General features: G+C 32.5%; 1 protein-coding gene across 1 annotated transcript; it reads right to left on the bottom strand.

Annotated features, from left to right (window-relative positions):
* Nucleotides 1-9158: 9158 nt before the first annotated feature.
* Nucleotides 9159-12206, bottom strand: LOC130508709 (uncharacterized). The gene has a single exon (XM_057004352.1). It carries the CDS (start codon nt 12204-12206, stop codon nt 9159-9161), a length of 3048 nt encoding a protein of 1015 aa, XP_056860332.1.
* Between the last annotated feature and the right edge of the window lie 6366 nt (nt 12207-18572).

Genomic DNA, 18572 nt, shown 5'->3' on the forward strand with positions numbered 1-18572 from the left:
GATTAAAAAATTAATGAAAATCTTTTCAAATTTATGGGTGATTATATATTATGTGAGATATATAATTGTTAAATATTACTAAACTAAAAATAATATTAACAAATATATAATATTTTTGTATTACTAAAGTAAATATTTTAACTATGATATTATCATTAATTTTTTTTAATTATTCTCAAGATAATGATAAATAATTAGTTAAGTCACTCAAAAAATATTTATTAATATTAATAATTGATTATAAAATATGATTAAATTTAAAATCATGGGAAACATAACAAAATCAACAAATTCACTTCTCAAATAATAGTATAGATTATTATTTTTATTTTTTTTAAAGATAATTCCATTGATGCCGAAGAGGATTTCATTATAGATACAGTTTTTTTGCAACATGTTTTGTTATTCGCCTTGCAATATTACGTAAACTTTTTTATATGTGTAATCGGTTGATTCGATCTCTCATCTCTGATATAAATATGCTAAATGTTATAGTAAACTGTCTGAAACAAAGTTAGAATATTCTTTTTAACTAATGTTAATAAGTAATCAAATTGTATTATTTGACTATCAGATTAACTATCCGAGACGAAACATAAGTCAAAAATTTCTAAATAACTGTTATTTTGTTTTAATGAAGGGTTAAAAGAATGGAGACGTGTAGTATGCATAATACATTTTTTTTTATAATCATAGGAATCTCAAAAAAGTTTTAGACTCAAAAACTAATCTAACGAAGTTTTATATCTGAGCACGCAACTAATTGACCAAAATATAACACGGCTAGGTGACCAAAGATAATCAAACCTAGAGTGGAAGCTTCTAGAGACGGATCTATGTTGAACGGTGTGGGGTCACGTGCCCTCTACTGATTTTTGATTTTTCTTAAGAAACTTGAAATGATTTGTCTAAATATTTATAGTTTACTGAAGAAAATTGAAAAAAATGCCCCGATCTAAATTTTTTGTGTCAAATTTTAATGTTATGCCCCCAACTAATAATTAGTCTAGATCTGTCCCTCTGGAAGCTCCCAGTGGAGTCTTTTTACCAGGCCGAAACTAATTGGTTATACATAATACATACAATGTTCCCTGACTATCGTCGGAGATGATGACTCAACCACCGCCACGCGTCTCTCCCTGGTGTATAAATCTCAACACGTGGAGCGGTGGGCGGTGGGCTGTGGGTCTATTTTCTTTTGGGCCTGGAATTGTTGTGGGCTTTTGGGTTTGTTTTTTCTGTTGTTTGGGCTCGGGTTCGTTTGGGCCGAGTTTGTAATCTGTATTTCTTGGGCCTTTTGGCTTTTAGTAATATCAGTACCAGATGGCAAAAAAAAAAAATGTTCCCTGACTATAGTTTCAAAAATATATTCTCTGTATATAAAAAGTTAATAAATAAAAAGCAAAAAAGAATATAGTTTACATGCTTTCTCGTCTATAGACCAAAGAGGCACCACGTACGATTCCCACTAAACCACTATCTCAAAGGAAAACAAAAGTTGAGACGAATCCATCGCCAGGTATGGGCGGGACCGACATAACATTTTTGTTACATCGCTCCACGTTGATCAGTGGAGTTATTCTTATAACTAAATTAACGAGTCAAACTTTATGGCTTTAAACTCATCGTTGACTCATCTTTGAACAAGAAAATTCCTAAAAAGCGTACATTCAAGCCTTGTTTTCGCACTTTGTTGATTGTCTGTTTCAAATACCGAGTGTATACTTGCGTTCAAGTTCAACGGTTTTGATTCCGTATTCAGATGGCAATCGTTTAAATCGACAAGACGCTAAAATATGTCAAAGAATTAATCTATGTTTACACTAAGAAGCATATTAAATAGTCCCAAGTATATATTACTCCTTTTGTTTCAAAATTAATGTACATTCTAGAGTTTTTACATTTGCCAAAAATACGTAAAATTTAAATAATAAATATATTATTTTCCGTATTTAGTTATTTTTATGATTTTTAACCAATCAAAATTCAATAAACACAACTAATATTTTTGAAGTTTACAGTTTGTAATTATTACATACATTGAAAATTTAAAATATAAATCTTTTAAAAAAATTATAAAACATGAATCATTTTGAAATAGAGAGAGTATATAGTTTGAACTCACTTTTTCTGGTTAGGACCCTTTCACATAGCTATCAAGAAAAAAAAAGTCTTTTTAAAACCACTAAGAAGTTATAAAACTAATAGTATCAAACTACAATTATATATATATGTGGTTAATAAAAGGTTGGACAAAATATTCGTAAATTTTTATTTGATTGAAACTGAAAAATCAAGATATTTATAAATCTACGAAACAAATAAAATATCAAAATATTGATATGTAATATTCATTGAAAATGAAATAAATTATAAATAATAATATTTTAAATGAATATTCATATTTAAAGAATTAGATATATAGTAATTACTATATTTTATGTAAGTTTTTAAATATTATTTATCATATTGATTATTTTAACCAATAGAACTTTAAAAGGTAAATAACTTTTCATAATAAAATTTTATTATTTTATATTAGCTTTGAATTTTTATTTATTTTTATTTTATTTAGGGAGTGTTAATGGAAGTTACATTTATATAGAGTTCGTTAATTTTTTTGTTTTTCTTAAGAAATAGATTTTAAAAATCTAAATTACTATAATGATTTTAAAAATCTAAGGGATATTTGTAGTATTCTCAAAATCTTGTTTAATGAGTTAAATGGTTAATAATATAACTCCTAATAACAATAATTTTAATAGATTTATAAAACCATTAAAATCTAAATTTGAATAGCAAAATATTTTGCATAGAATTATAAAATCATCGTACCAATACCATTATGTTTTAATGGGAATGTAAGAATCTATAAATCAATATAACACTAAACTCAATAAATTTAAAAATACTAAAAATCTAATTCTCACTAACACCTAATATAGATAGAATCGGATATTCAGTTAAAATATAAAAAATCGGATATTCGAACATTGAATATTACGAAATGAATTGGATACTTAAATTATTATGACGAAACATATCATATTACGAATACTTCTAATATCCAATTGGATATTTGATTTGTTCTCATCCTAATCAATGATACACTGCAAAATACTCTCTATGTTTCTAAGTAAATGTCATTTTAACACTTTTTACATAGATTAAGAAAATGAATAAAATGTAATTAAGTTTCATTACATATGTTTGTCCAATAATATTTGAGATAAATATAATGGTCTATAAGATTAATGCAGTTTACAATTAATTTTAAACTGAGAGTAATTAAAATTTATATTGAATTTATAAAGTGATATATTTTATGAAACAAGAAAAAAAATGACATTCAATGTGAAAACAAAAGGAGTAACCTATGGACACGTGTGCATATTAGTCTCATGTGCTGTCTTCGTGCAAAGATTGTACGTTTCTAAATAATTAGTACTATTGAAGAATTAATTGACTTTTCAGCAAAGTTAATCAATTAGTACTGTTTAAGAATTGATGTTTGCGAAAAGCCTGATTAGTGACCTGTGACCGAAATGAATATAGGAATGTGGGGCACACGTGTGAGATCCGAACGTGCGTAGATTCCGCTTTTGTAAGTTTCTCTTTTTTTCCCTCTCAAAATGCTTCTATTTATGGAATCATATGATATGTACTACTATTTTACTATCAAAATGTCTAATATATATGGTGGCCAAAGAAAAAGAGTGTGTATATGTTTTCCAATATTACGTATACATTTGTGTCAGTGCCCTCATGTGTACATGTATGATTCAAGTTAAAAATCAAATCTAGATCGAAAATACCAAGGTTATATTTTTTGTTAGAATGTCGTGATATAGTTCTTTAACTTATACATAGTTCCTTAGAAAATGTCAAGCGTTTCAGTCGATCATATTCACGATAAAATGAGCTTGAGCCTGACCTTAAAGTTATTTGTCATTTTTTTTTGTCATTTGGAATTTTACTATCATGAACCCGAACGGGGATTACAACACCGAAACATAAAATTTAAAGACCAAACTAAGCCGGCGATTAAAGCACACACCAATCCCGGACTCACTAGCTGGTGGTTAAAAGATTACAACTCCAGAGACACAAGGAAAAAACAACTAAAAATACCATATACTAAAAACCTTAGATGTTAAACAATACCAATCGAGAGAAAAGAAATCGGTCTGTTAGCCATACACAACCGTCGCTGTAGCTTATTCTCCAGTTTCCAGATCCAACTTAAACTCGCCATTGACCTCTGATAAGACTCTCCACGCGCCTCAGACGCGCCTCCACACTTCGGCAAGGCCAAACGAAGCCATCCGAGCCCGAACCCCCTCAATACAGCCAGTAACCGTTGACTAACACCACACATCACAGATCTGACGAGATCTATGCCGATGGAGTCTGATTTCATCTTCTCCGCTCAATCCTTAGGACTGAAGCTATAGACCAGATTCGAGTACATCTAGAGAAGAGAGGGAACTTAAACAATGAAAAACAGAAACCCACTTTCTCACAGTACAAACGACATCAACGTCGTCGACCGGAGAAGGTGTACAGACGACAACCCCTTTTTCTCTTGCTCTCAAGTTTTTTTTTTTACTTTTTTCTCTCGCTCTCTCTTTCTCTGCGAGAGTTATTTGTCATTACATTTAGTTTTTTTTTTTGAAGCAACAATTATATTTAGTTTTGAATTTCAGTTTTGTTATCCATTACCAATGCTTCCCACATGCGTAAAATCTGCGTTTGGCTTAGCACAAGCCCAAATAATATGGTTCTGTTAGCGCATCAATTAATTAAAAAAACTCGTGGAAACTCAAAAACCTTGGTAGAAATTACGTCTTTTATATAGATAAAATCTATAGTAGTTCATAATACAATTGCAAATTTGTCTGAAATATATATTGATGTCTTTGATGGTTGGATTGGATCCGTGTGGAGGATGAGCTGTGTGTACAATAGGAGGTAGCTGGCTACTTGCGTGTATTAACAGTTCTTGATATCTTTATTTTTATAATTTATGTAAATTAACCCATGCCTCACGTGTTTTATGAGTCGATATTGTTCATCTTTCCTACCAAGGTGTACCACTTTTTTAATGTACCCACTTTCTTTGTAAATAACAATACAAGGACTAAAATGAGATCTCCAAGAGCATCACTAACAGAGAACACAAGTTGATATTCTCAAAAAAAAATGTTAAAAATATAGATTATAAATATTAGTAGAATTATTTATATTAAGATATGTAAAAGAACTGCTTTATTTTATGTTCTCCCATGAAAGCATATTCTCATTCTCTTTTATTATTTTTCTATTTTTTTTATCTTAAGAGCTGATCTGAGAGTTTAACATTCTCATGCTCTAAATTATAAAGATGTACGCATCTGATAAATATAGATTCTAACTCCTGTTTATTAAAGTAAAGTAACTAAATACAACGTTCAAAATGAAAGAATCTGAAAAATGAAAGAATCTGAAAATCTGTGTGTTACATTATTGTAGATATTTAATTTGACTATGATAGATACTTACCAAAATGAGGTTTTTTGTAACTAAAATAACCTTTCTTTTATATTTTAAATGAATAAACGAAAATAGGAAAACCTTAATAAAAATCATTAATTTGACTATAATTTCTGAAATAAATTTATACTTTGATTATTGGATGACTATGTATCTGATGGTTTTGAGCTTTAGTAAAGGTAAACTTAATATACATGATTAGGTTTTCTCTTAAAGTGTTCGTATATATGAATCAGCAATCACCAGATGTATACTCATATTCATATAGCTTAATAGTAGATTACCATTTTTAATTAGGTTGCTTTATGTATAACATGCATAGTATCTATGTACAAATATTCCTGATTAAAATACACACGCCTATATGTGTATATGCGTAGTTGTTTTTATAGAAAAGCGACTTGTGCGATCAACCAAACACATGTTGTTAGATGCTGGTACTTTTCAAAGTACAGTTCATTAACTGATCTGTCAAGTTTCAACTGAAAATTATACTGTTAAATAATAATTAACTCGTTATTAATTAAAGAACTTGGAATATTTTGCGTTCCCTTGTGATTATTAATCCTTTGCCAACCCTTATATTCTTCAATACTAAGTTATTTCTACCTTTTCCAAATCTGTCTTTCTTTTCCAGATTTGGAAACTTTTATTTGAATGATTGGGACCAAAATGGTGGTGTTAAGTCTGTGTTATTGTCTAATATATTTTTGGTATTATGCAAATCACCTACCGAACTAATTATTCATTAAATTTTTCTAGTTGTTAGTATTTATTTAGTTTCTATAGATTACTCAAGATTTAATCAATTCACATAATTCTTACCCTCTCATGCAGGTATTGATTGTATCTAGGTATAGAGCTCGTAAGCTATTTGTAGATATGGCTATATCGGAAACGGAATGCTTCTGCATGGTCAACTTGTATTTTCGTCACATTTTTGGTCGCCTCGTGAAAATTAATCAGTTTGAACAACTTTTTATGAGTTTGAGAACAACTTCTACTATCACAAAGAAAACAACCAATTATATCGAAAATATAGTATATATACATGGAGGTATTGTCTCTTGTTTCCAAGGCCCTATTTGTTTATGTATCTAGATATTGCATCTGGATGATAACATTCAGATATTGTTCGTTTGGACATTATTACATCAGCATTTAAATATGACATCTAGATACATTATATAGATGCAGCATACATAATATATAGAATATTTAAATATTTGACATACCAAAAAGTAGAGTTTGGACGTTATATTTGCAGTTGAAAATCCAAAAGATCTAAATACTCTTTATAAAAAAATAAAATTAATTAAGTTAGTTGTTGAAAATTTTATATAACAATTTTAGTCACAAAATTATAATTTTGCACCAAAATCGAAAAATATATTTTCTGTCAAACTCCCGAAAACACGTTTTGTGCCAAAATCTCAAGAACATGTTTTTCCACCAAAATATACAGGAAATAAATATAGTTGAAAGCTAAAAGTTTACTAGTGAGAAATCATATCAACATGTAAAAGTAATTTCTCTGAAAGAAAGAACATGTAATACTAATTTAGTCAAAAATCACTAGAGATGAATGAAACCCAACTAAATTTATAGTTTCGCGTTTGAGCGGTTGTAATACACACGCCCCTGTATTCTTTTTCAAAACTTTTCATATCTAGCGAGGTTAAGGAGAGCCTTTCCAGTCACAGGCTACTCACAGCCGTCTCCGTCGGACCACGAAGAGATCTCCCACCCACGTCTTCCTTCAGCAGCTGAGCTTAATGGTGGAAATGACGATGATTGGTAGTGTTGATGGTGTATCTCCTTCTCGTCCTATGGTGAGGCAGATCCCTAGGGAACTTTGGGGGTTCTGGTGGTTCGTTAGTCGAAGGTAGTCACTCTACTAAAGAACGGTGGAGAATCCGGAAACTGCAAGTCAGCCACTGGGACATCTAGGTTTTGTACCAATGTGTTGGGAGGAGATTGTTCGAACAGCGTATCTGAACACGGAGATGGCGTTTTCTCAGTGTTGCATCTATGTGTCTTAAATCTCTGTTGTACCAGTAAAATGCCCAGCACTCGTGGGTCGGTATGTCTTTTCGGTTTAGGAAAGTTACTATTTCTATTGGGAAAAGGAAATCGGGTTTTTGAGGCTGTATAAATATGGGTCTAAGGGTTTGTAAATTATTATCACATCATTAATAAGAAACTCTAAACGGGTATTTGCCTCAATACGTTTTCTTCTCTATTCTTCTTCTAACCTAAACGACGGCTGTTCACAACACTCAGGTTTTGATTCCTGCCGGCGTTGTTTACCTCTTAAACAGATCGCAGAAGGTGGTTCATGTTTAAGAGTCGATTATTAAAAAAATATCTATGTACGTATGAAATAAAAATATTTGATTTGTTTCAACTGCAGATGTCAACTTCTGTCTAGAACTAGTACCTTTCCCTTTCTACTGTCAATGAAAAAGCCAACCACTGAATACATTATCTTCTATGTATTGCACTGTCTACGGTATTCTTATAATTCAGCATTGCCAAAAAGTAAATTGAAAAGCATAGTACGTTTTGTTTCACGGATGCAAATTTTCTCCTGGGTATCATAAATATCATATATAGTCAAGCAATTTAGAATTTCACATGTATATCAATCAACAAAAACAATTGACAAAAGTGACCAAATTACCATAGATCAAAACCACCATACCATATCGTGTGTTGATTGGCAGACTGCACCAATTTAGAAAAGTACGACTTGTAAATATGCATTCTTACTAGAATTATCACACAAAGCACAATTCCAAAATATCACACAATGATCCACACGTTTGGAAGTATATCATAGTTCATCTATTATTTCAACTATAAGCTCTTTTTTAGGCAACACACGTTTTCTCTTTCGTAATAAAAACAAACACCGAACATTTTCATCCTTTATATAAACAGCAACAGAAAAAAACATCCCATCCACAATGTCAAATCTTTGCAGACAGCAAATCAGAGCCGGGCTTGAGCAGATTTATGTGAAACATTTGATTTGGGCCCCCATCTTGTGGGGCCCCCAGTTTACAATTTTTTTTTGCTTTTTATTTTTACAAAACATTATTGGTTTATATATATTCATATATTTATATAATGCAAATGTAAAATAAAATGTAAAATATATTTGTATAATGCATAAATTTGATAGAAATATTTCATTTTGGGTTATTATGATTTAAAGTGAATAAAACTTCAACTAAAAGGAAATATATTTTTTTAATAAAAGGATATTGTTTCTATTGTAACTAAATGAATAATTTTTTTTAAATAAAACAGAATAATTCAAACAGATTTTTCGTTATAAAAAAATTATTATTAATTTTAAATAAAATAATAAATTATTTTTTATTTTGAAATAGGGCCCCCAAATTTTTTACAAATTTCAAGATCGGCTCTGCAGCAAATGAACTACAAATACCTAAAATCACATGAAACTTTGTAGATTGCATCTATTTGCTGAAACCCAAATCGAGATATTTAAATAATACTATTTTAAAGTATTATGATCAAACGTATCCTTGATTACGCCTTTTTTTTTGTGCACATACGATCTCATTAATCAGAAAGAAAGGCCTCAGGCCCAAAGTTTACCCATTAAGGGTTGATACAGAACGACGACGTAACGAAAGCTTAGCTGAGGCATCAGCTTCTTTGTTGAAATCGCGAGAAACAAAAGAAAAGGAAATTGAGACGAAAACAGAGGAGATTTCAAGGATGTCGTGGACGATTCCTCTGATTTCCTTAGCCTGCATGTCACCGTGGATTGCTCGAATGAGCGTTCTATTGTCGGAGGACATCCTGAGAGTTTTGATCTCTAGGGTCGCTGCCTTGATGAGGGCGAGTCGCATCGCCATCGCTTCCGCTACCAGAGGAGAGTCTACATAATCCTGCGAGTTCGATCCCTCTACTGCCGTTGTGAAGCCGTGTCCTGTGAAGATCCATCCAAATCCCGCCTGCTTTGTTTGTTTGTTCCACGCTGCATCTGACCGACAGAGAGTTTCTCCCTCTGTCTCCACCGGGTGAGATTTGCTGTTCGTCCCCCTTTGAATCACGTTAGTAGGAGTTGCTTTGATCCCTTGTGCATACGTCCACTCGCGGCCTAATCTTATTGCTCTTGTCGCAATCTCTTCAGGGGGAGAGGTTAGAGCTTCGAAGATTAGGGCGTTCCGTGATAGCCAAATCGACCAGACTACCCAGGGGAGGATGTTGTTGGTGATTCCAGAAGGAGGTAGACAGATGCTGTTTCTGAATTTCGTCAGCACTTCCGGGATCGCTTCATCCGTAGCTATGTGAACTACATCTCTAAGAGGTATCAGCTTCCACACTTCCACTGCAAATGGACATAGGAAGAATGTATGTATTGTTGTCTCCTCTCCCTGACAACGTGGGCATTTAACCTCTGTGTTGATTCCCCTTCTTTGTAGGTTGTCACCTAGAGGTAGAGCTCCTTTTAGAATCGACCAGAGAAAAACCTTCAGCTTAGGTGAGCAGGTGTTTTTCCATACATCCTTCTTCCAGTCGAAGTCTGAGTTTATCATAGCTTCCTGCTGAACATGATCCATCCTTGCTGAGTAATACCCTGACTTTGTTGTATAGGTACCCGAGGAGGTTTTCTGCCAGATGAAAGCATCGGAGGCTCCTGTTTGGCTTGGTTTCAGGCACAGTATCTGAGGTGCTACCGAAGGTAAGATTTCCTGGACTCTTGTCTTGTTCCATTGGAGGTCTGTTGTGAGTAGGTCTGCCACCCTAAGATCAATAACTTCTTCCTGTAGAGGTCCATGCATTTTGATTTGCTCATCGAGAGAAATCCATGAATCTTTCCAGACTTTAGTTTCTAGTCCATTGCCAATAGACTTGCCTAGGTGCGTAATTAGAAGATCCCTGCCATGTAGTATACTTCTCCATCCGTGTGAGCAGCTAGCCGGTAGGGAAACCTCTAGAAAGGATTTACTATGGCAGTACTTCCCTCTCAAAACTCTAGCTAGGAGACAGTCTGGCTTAGTAAGGATGCGCCACGCTTGTTTAGCTAATAGTGCTTGATTAAAAATCTGGATGTCTCGAACGCCTAGTCCCCCCTCCGATTTCGGTTTAGTTATCGTGTCCCATGCCACCCACGACATTTTCCTAGTTCCTTCAGTGTCATCCCACCAAAATCTAGTGAGAACTGACTGAATTCTCTTACACAGGCTTACGGGGATTTCGAAGCAGGACATGGTATGAGATGGGATGGCAGTTAGAACTGACTGCAGCATGGTTAGTTTGCCTGCCTTGGAGAGGAACCTCGTGGACCAGCTGACTGCTTTTTGACGTATCCTATCAACCACCGAGGTGAACAAGTCTCGTTTTCTTCTGCCAAAATGCTCAGGGAGCCCAAGGTACTTCCCAGAACCTCCTTCTCTTGTGATGTTCAAGATTTTCTGCGCTTCTTGTTTAATCTCCTTTGATGTTTTGCATGAGAATGTGATTGATGACTTCGCGTTGTTTATTTGTTGTCCCGACGCTGTCTCGTAGGTCTTAAGGATCGTCCTCAGAGTCTCGCAGCTTGTTGGCGTGGCATAGCAAAAGAACATGGTATCATCTGCAAAGAGCAGATGGTTAACCCGTGGGCTTCCTCTAGCGACTCTTATGCCTTTTAAGGTACCATCTCTTGCTGCATTGGAGCATAGGCCTGATAGAACTTCGCTGCATAGGATAAATAGATACGGAGACAGGGGGTCCCCCTGTCTGATCCCTCTTCTAGGTATAACCGAGCCTTGCACCGTTTCATTAACTAGATAAGAGTAGGTAACTGTGGAGACACATTGGATGATCCACTGAACACATTTAGCATGAATCCCCAGCCTTTGTAGTACTTGAGCTATGAAACCCCATTCTAGTCGGTCATAAGCCTTCGACATGTCAGTTTTAACTGCCATAGTGCAATTTTTCTCTGCTGTAGACGTTTTGAGATATTGTAGAACCTCGTGGGTTATGAGGATATTGTCTGTTATAGCTCTCCCAGCTACAAACGCAGATTGGTTCTCAGAAATGATTAGCCCCAAGACTGATTTCAACCTTAGAGCCAGCACTTTAGAAATAATCTTATAAAGCACATTGCATAGGGCTATAGGTCGAAAGTCTGCAACTTTCTTTGCTTCTGCGTTCTTCGGTATTAATCTAACATGGGTATTGTTGATCGTTGTAGAGAGCTCACCCGTGAGGAAGAACTGTTGGACTTCTGCTACTACTGCTGGTCCCACGACTTGCCAGTTTGAGTGGAAGAAACTGGCCGAGAAGCCGTCTGGTCCGGGGGCTTTATCCGCATGTATCGCAAAGGTAGCTCGCTTTATCTCTTCTGGTGTTGGTTCCTTGATTAATAGCTCGTTTTGCTCTGTGGAGATACACGGTTTTAACGCCTCATTTACTGCAGAGGAAACTACATAGCCCGGCGAGTCGAAGAGCTTCTCATAGAAGTCGCAAATAACAGCTGAGATTTGATCTTCTTCGAAGCTTGGGGTTCCAGCTTCGTTCTCCATCACTGAGAGTCGGTTTCTTGTCTTTCTGCCTTTGGTTATAGCATGGAAGTACCCCGTGTTAGCGTCTCCCAAGGTAAGCCATAGCTGCCTGCTCCTCTGTCTCCAAAACTCCTCCTCCATTTTATAGGCTAGTAGAAGTTTAGTGTTTATGTCTTGGATAAGGGTTTCTTCTGGGATCGGGTTTGACATGGCGGTATCTAGTTGAGATTTTAGCTGTTCCAGCGTTCTATTGCTCTTCTCATGAAACTCTTTGCTCCATTTGCAGATGGCCTTCCTACAATGTGAGAGGCGCTCTTCTACCTGCAGATCAGCGTACCTGTCCCAGGTCTCTTGGATGATCTTTTTGACTTCTTGATTGTCCCTCAGTCTTCTATCATATCTGAATATTCTAGTTCCCCTTGATTACGCCAATTACGTGATTTCCATCGTTTTAATCTCTCAACAGGATATAAATCTTGTTTTGAGAACAACAGGACATAGATTACTGTATTTTAATTTTTAACGTATCCATGTACGTTTAAAAAAATATGATTTGTTTCAGCTGCAGTTGAAATATTAGATTATAGAAATCGTCCCATTGTCATGTCTCTTTCAAACCCATTGATACAATCTATCTATTTCAACCCAATACATATGGTTGCCGTTGAATTTATCGAAACAAATCTTATATATATGCGTCTAATAGCTCCCTTCTTTTCCGAAATAATTTAGCTATAATAATGAAATAATTTGGGTGAATTGGTTTAAACCCAAAAAAAAAAATGAAATTAACAAATTATCTATGATGTGACAAATTTGCTGTCTATCAACTAAGATGCCATGGTGATGAATTTAAGCTATTTACATGATGCAATTTCTCATAATTTTTTTATAAAAAAATTAACTGGGGCTTCTGGCTTTCGTGATAAAAGGCTCACAGCTCTGAATTCCGCCACCTGAACTCGAATCCCGGCCATTGGGAAGTTAATATTTCGCCATCGTCAGAGACAGAAGACCTACACGTGACTAGTCTGTACCATTTATGTAGGATCAAGATATCTCTGTATAATAAAAAAAATCTCATAAATTAATATCCTGTCACTACATAATACATATATAGCACTAGGTCTCCAAATTCCGTCTTCTTATTTTCAAAAGACGACAAACTAGAAAATATCGAAATTAACATAGCTTACACTATACGCAAATATATGCACGACTGCATATTTTTGAACCATTTTGACAAGAAGTTAAGTTATCTTGTACCGTTGTACTTATTCCGTATGCAATTTAATTTAAGTAGCCATAGTGGAGAAACTACGCTTTGAAAGTCAGATGAGAATATCCAAATAGCATTCGAAAACCCATGTAGTAATAACGTATTTAATTTGAATGACATCATATGAAGAAAAAAGAAAGCTTAAAGGTGTAAAAACATTAATTGAAAGATACTTAAACCCAAATACATCGACATTTATGAACAATGCTCCGTGGAGGACCCGCAAGAGAAGAGATATGGTGGTTCGTATAAAAGGGATCATAACCGTAGGATCTCGTACAAAAATTCACGATCATACGGCTGTGAGGAGAAGGAAGAACATGTGAGGTATCCAAAGTGACAAAGAGTATCGAACGGCGCCGTACAGAGGAACTAAAACGGGGAGGGGACGTCTTCCGTAATAGAAACACACATAGTCTCTGCGTGTGAGTGTGTGGTCCCGAGACATAGAGAGCTGACACAATTAGTCACTTGTCAGTTCACAGTCGTCAGTTGTCAAGATTGGCCCTAATTTAACCAAAATCCTAAATTTTTGTTTTTCTTCTCATTAATAGTCATTTTTGCATAAATTAGGTCATAGTAAAATTTTATAAGTTACTGTCTGAAACTTTGGATCAGCTAGATAATGTTACCAGCAACAATCTAACATGAATTTTACTCTTTTATCCTCTTATTTTAGTCTATAAAACGGGTGATCAAATAACAAGTGTGACTCTATCGTAATAAATAACATTTCTAGATGTTTCTCTGATTCTTTCAGACGACATATGCAAACAGACAATTTTCATCAATGAGTGATTTCGACCAGTTGAGCTGATAAGTGGTAGTAGTAATAAATCCATCATGACATGGATTATTCACATTTATTTACTTTTAGACTATAGAAAATAAGTAAGTAATTATACATAATAACTATTGTGATCGAACGTATGTAGTTTAGTGGCTTTAATATCTTTGATAGGTTTGACCACACCAAAATGGTTTAAGGAAGACTTCGTTCGAAGCTTGTTTGGGAGATGTATATATATATATATCACATGTCTAATTGTATTTTTCCGAAAGTAAAAGGAAAGGAAAATAACAATATTCCTGAAAAAATAAGTTTTTTTGGGTCTAAATGTTAAAAAAGAATCCCCTAGACTATATTTGAGAAGTGATTTTGCCACATGTCTTCTCTACAATCATTCTCACAAAAATAATATGACATGGCTACTAAGATTGATGACATGTCTTATAGATTAATATGACATGGACAATTATACTTATGTTAATTTATATTTTTGGTAAACTTTTTTAAAATATGGTAATAACTCATATATTACATTTGTTTTCGATTTATATTTTTGGACTTTTTTAAAATATAGTAATAACTCATAAATCATCATTAAAATAAATATATTCAATTATGGCATTTCAAATTTCGAAATATCATTTAAACTAAAAATATTTCAAAAATATATACATATTTTTAGAAAATTATAAAAATTAAATCATAAAATCAAATTAAATCGTAAAACCATTAGTTTCTTATACATATCTACAGATTTTATAATTTTTTTTAATTTTAATTTTTGACAATTATGAAATTTTACATCCCCTAGACTATATTTGAGAAATGATTTTGCCACATGTCTTCTCTACAATCATTTTCACAAAAATAATATGACATGACTATTAAAATTGATGACATGTCTTATAGATTAATATGACATAAAAATTATATTTAATGTTAATTTATATTTTTGGAAAACTTTTTAAAATATGGTAATAACTCATATATTACATTTATTTTTCATTTTATATTTTTGGACTTTTTAAAAATATGGTAATAACTCATAAATCATCATTAAAATAAATATATTCAATTATGGAATTTCAAATTTCGAAACATCATTTAAACTAAAAATATTTCAAAAATATATACATATTTTTAGAAAATTATAAAAATTAAATCATGAAATCAAATTAAATCGTAAAATCATTAGTTTCTTATATATATCTACAGATTTTTTAAATATTGTTGAATTTTAATTTTTGACAATTATGCAATTTTACATATTTGTTTAATATATTTAATTAAAATAAATAGATATAAAAATCTACCTAAGATTATAGTTTTAAATATATACACGCACATTCTTAAATATAATTCAAAATAAACAAAATTGTTTTTATCTTATTTTAATGTTCAGTTAAATCAAAATTTATATTAAAATATTGATAAAAAAGAAAATTTATAATATTAATAAAAAATTAAATATAATTTATATTTATCTGTTAAAAATATTTTAAATTTTTTTTACTGCACATGATGCAGGAAAACACCTAGTCAAGATAAATAGGACTCGGAATATGGGTGGTGATATAACAGAGTGGATATAACAGAATATGGGTGGTGATATAATAGAGTGGTGAAAAATAAGTTGAAATAAATAAATAAAATACAGACAATAAAAAGAAATACAGTAGACGGAAATCCGAAAACACTGCTCCTCAAGATATGAATGTTCGAATTATGGGTCGGTCCATAGATTTAAGCACTATATAGTCGAAGGAGCCAGACTATCTTATCTAATGATTCATATAAAATGGATATACAAAATTACAGATCGTCTGCAAATAAAATCTAGAAAAAAGGATGTAAAAAATTTTAGTCAAAAAAAAAAATGAATATAAAATAAAATTGCATGAGAGAGAGGGCACATGTCCCCTTTTAGCCTTCTGCTCTTGAAACGGAAGCCAAAATAGTTTTTACTTTTGTATTTTCTGAGCCAATGCTCTTTTGGGACCTCCCTTCATATAAGTAATTTTTCTATTTTTGTGTCGATTCCTGTATTTTGTTCTCATTTAATTTGTTGATATAGTATATGTAAATATATTATTTTTTAAGAGAGAAAAAAACAGAAGGATTTCCAGGATCCAGCTGTGAATATAACCCTTTCTTGATCGAAAGTCCATTTTGGCGTTTGTTCTGTGACTATCCTCTCGCTACGTCACCGTTTTCATGTCCATGCAAAATAGTTTGAAGATAATATAGCTATCCCCACTTTTCATTGATTACATCTACCTTCTACCTTTTTTTTTTTTTTTTTGCTAAAGATCTACCTTCTACCTTATTTATAGACATGTATGTATATCTATTTTTATGTTTTAAATGGATAAAATAGAAACATATACACACTGACAAAAAATGTATATTTATATATACACACTTAGATATCAGATTAGTCCGACGAACATAACTTTTTTCTTTTAGATTATAGATATAAAATTTATTTGTTCACATCATGCACGACTAAGAGCTTACTGGTTTAGTAGGCATATATATGTTCGTGTTTGTGTTTTTTTTTATGCACACACGAATGTTATGCATCCAGTTTAGAATATGTATGATCTAATCAGATATCGTAGAATTATAAATACTGGAAATATGTTAAAGAGTTTTATCATCGACCTTCATTTTTTTTTCTATAACTTAAGAATATGAACGAATCAGATACACAGTATAATTAATGTTACACAGCGCTTTTCATGAAAAGGTTTGTGATATAGTTATGATATTTATTTCTGCTGCAGTATTAATTGATTTTGACGATTGTCCACATCATAATGAATATGAAAAATGGGTAACCAATATATATATATGGTTTGTACTATGTCACACTTTCAACATTAATTCTTGATCAAGAGATTGGTGGACTGTTATCTTCTTTCAAATAAATAGCCCCTATCAAAAAGTATATACGACAATGCATGGCCAATAATGATGAATCCATCCTCGAAACCAAACTTCCACCAAATTTTTTTAATTTGTTGAGATTTTCGTAGATATATATGTTTAGAATCAGATATAATTCAAGACTTTACAGGCTTTTTTTAAAAGGAATTTACAGGCTTTCTCGTACTATACTACTTTTCAACTAATCGTACTATACTAGTCAGTTTAACTGCAGTCTTCAGCGTAGTCTTTGAACATTCGATTTAACGCTAAACTACTTGTATTGACATGATTATGTTGCATCACCAGTTACGTATACGGTAAATATAATTAATGCATCAGAATATTAATCTCAAACTTAAATTTATAAATATTACCGGAAGACGCATTTATTTTTATTAGAACACAGTCTATGTATATGTATGGTCAAAAAACTATTAAATTAATTATTTTGAAACAATTATTGGAATGGTTCAGATGAAACCGAGAGTGGAGAATGTTTTACAAAAAAAAAAAAATCCAGAGGCTTAAATAGTAGGTCGATCCCTCCCCCCTAACTATGAACGCTCACAAAGCCACAAGAGCCTTATACTACTTATCTCTTTGGTTCAAATCTTATCGACGGGGAACACTTAAACCCACAAATGATTATATAAATTACATTAAAACCAATAGAAGACATATAAACAGTTCGTGATTAGAAAAAAAATGGACAACATATTTTTTTTCTTTATTTGAAACTTTTTTTTAACACATTGAAACTTATTATCTTATATCTCACAGATGAGTATATTTTTCCTTTCACTACATAAAGATTTACAAAAGACTAAGTCAGACCACACGATTTAAGATGTGCCTACAAACTGGCATGACATGTACCACTATGCTTGTACAACCTGGTTCATGCTTATAGTTACCATTTACTTTTCATAAGCTTTTTTTGTCAGAAATACTCTTCATAACCTATCATAGTAATTTATGTTAATAGCAACTCCCAACTGCATTAATAAAAATAACATTTTGCAATCTTCGACATTACTACAAAATCTATGGATATATTTATAAAAGAAAAGTTATTTAATATATTAGTTGGAAGGTTATTTAGTCAAAGAAAAGCCATTAATAGCTGGAGATTTAACTCTATTGTAAATACAGATGTTTCTTAACTTACAAACAATTACGAAGTATCTAAATCCGGGATATAAGTGCTGTTTAAACATAATTTGTTCACCGGATGGAGACAAACATGAAATAACGGTTAAATTAAATAATTAATTGTAAGCCATGATTTTCAAGCTTTGGTTAAAGATAGTCAAACTAAACATTAATATTAGTACTGGCCATTGGGTCATTAACTATCAAAAGCTAATTTTTCCACTAAATCCAATTTTGGTTTGTTTTGGTTTAGTAGTTAAATGGACACGAGGATGAGCCGGGTTTGTTCATGTGGTAAATTTGTCTTTTTTTCCTCCTAAAATAATACTTTCTGTTTCATAATATGTATCATACT

This window comes from Raphanus sativus, chromosome 2 (assembly GCF_000801105.2).
Source record: "Raphanus sativus cultivar WK10039 chromosome 2, ASM80110v3, whole genome shotgun sequence".
In the NCBI taxonomy this organism is placed as follows: Eukaryota; Viridiplantae; Streptophyta; class Magnoliopsida; order Brassicales; family Brassicaceae; genus Raphanus; species Raphanus sativus.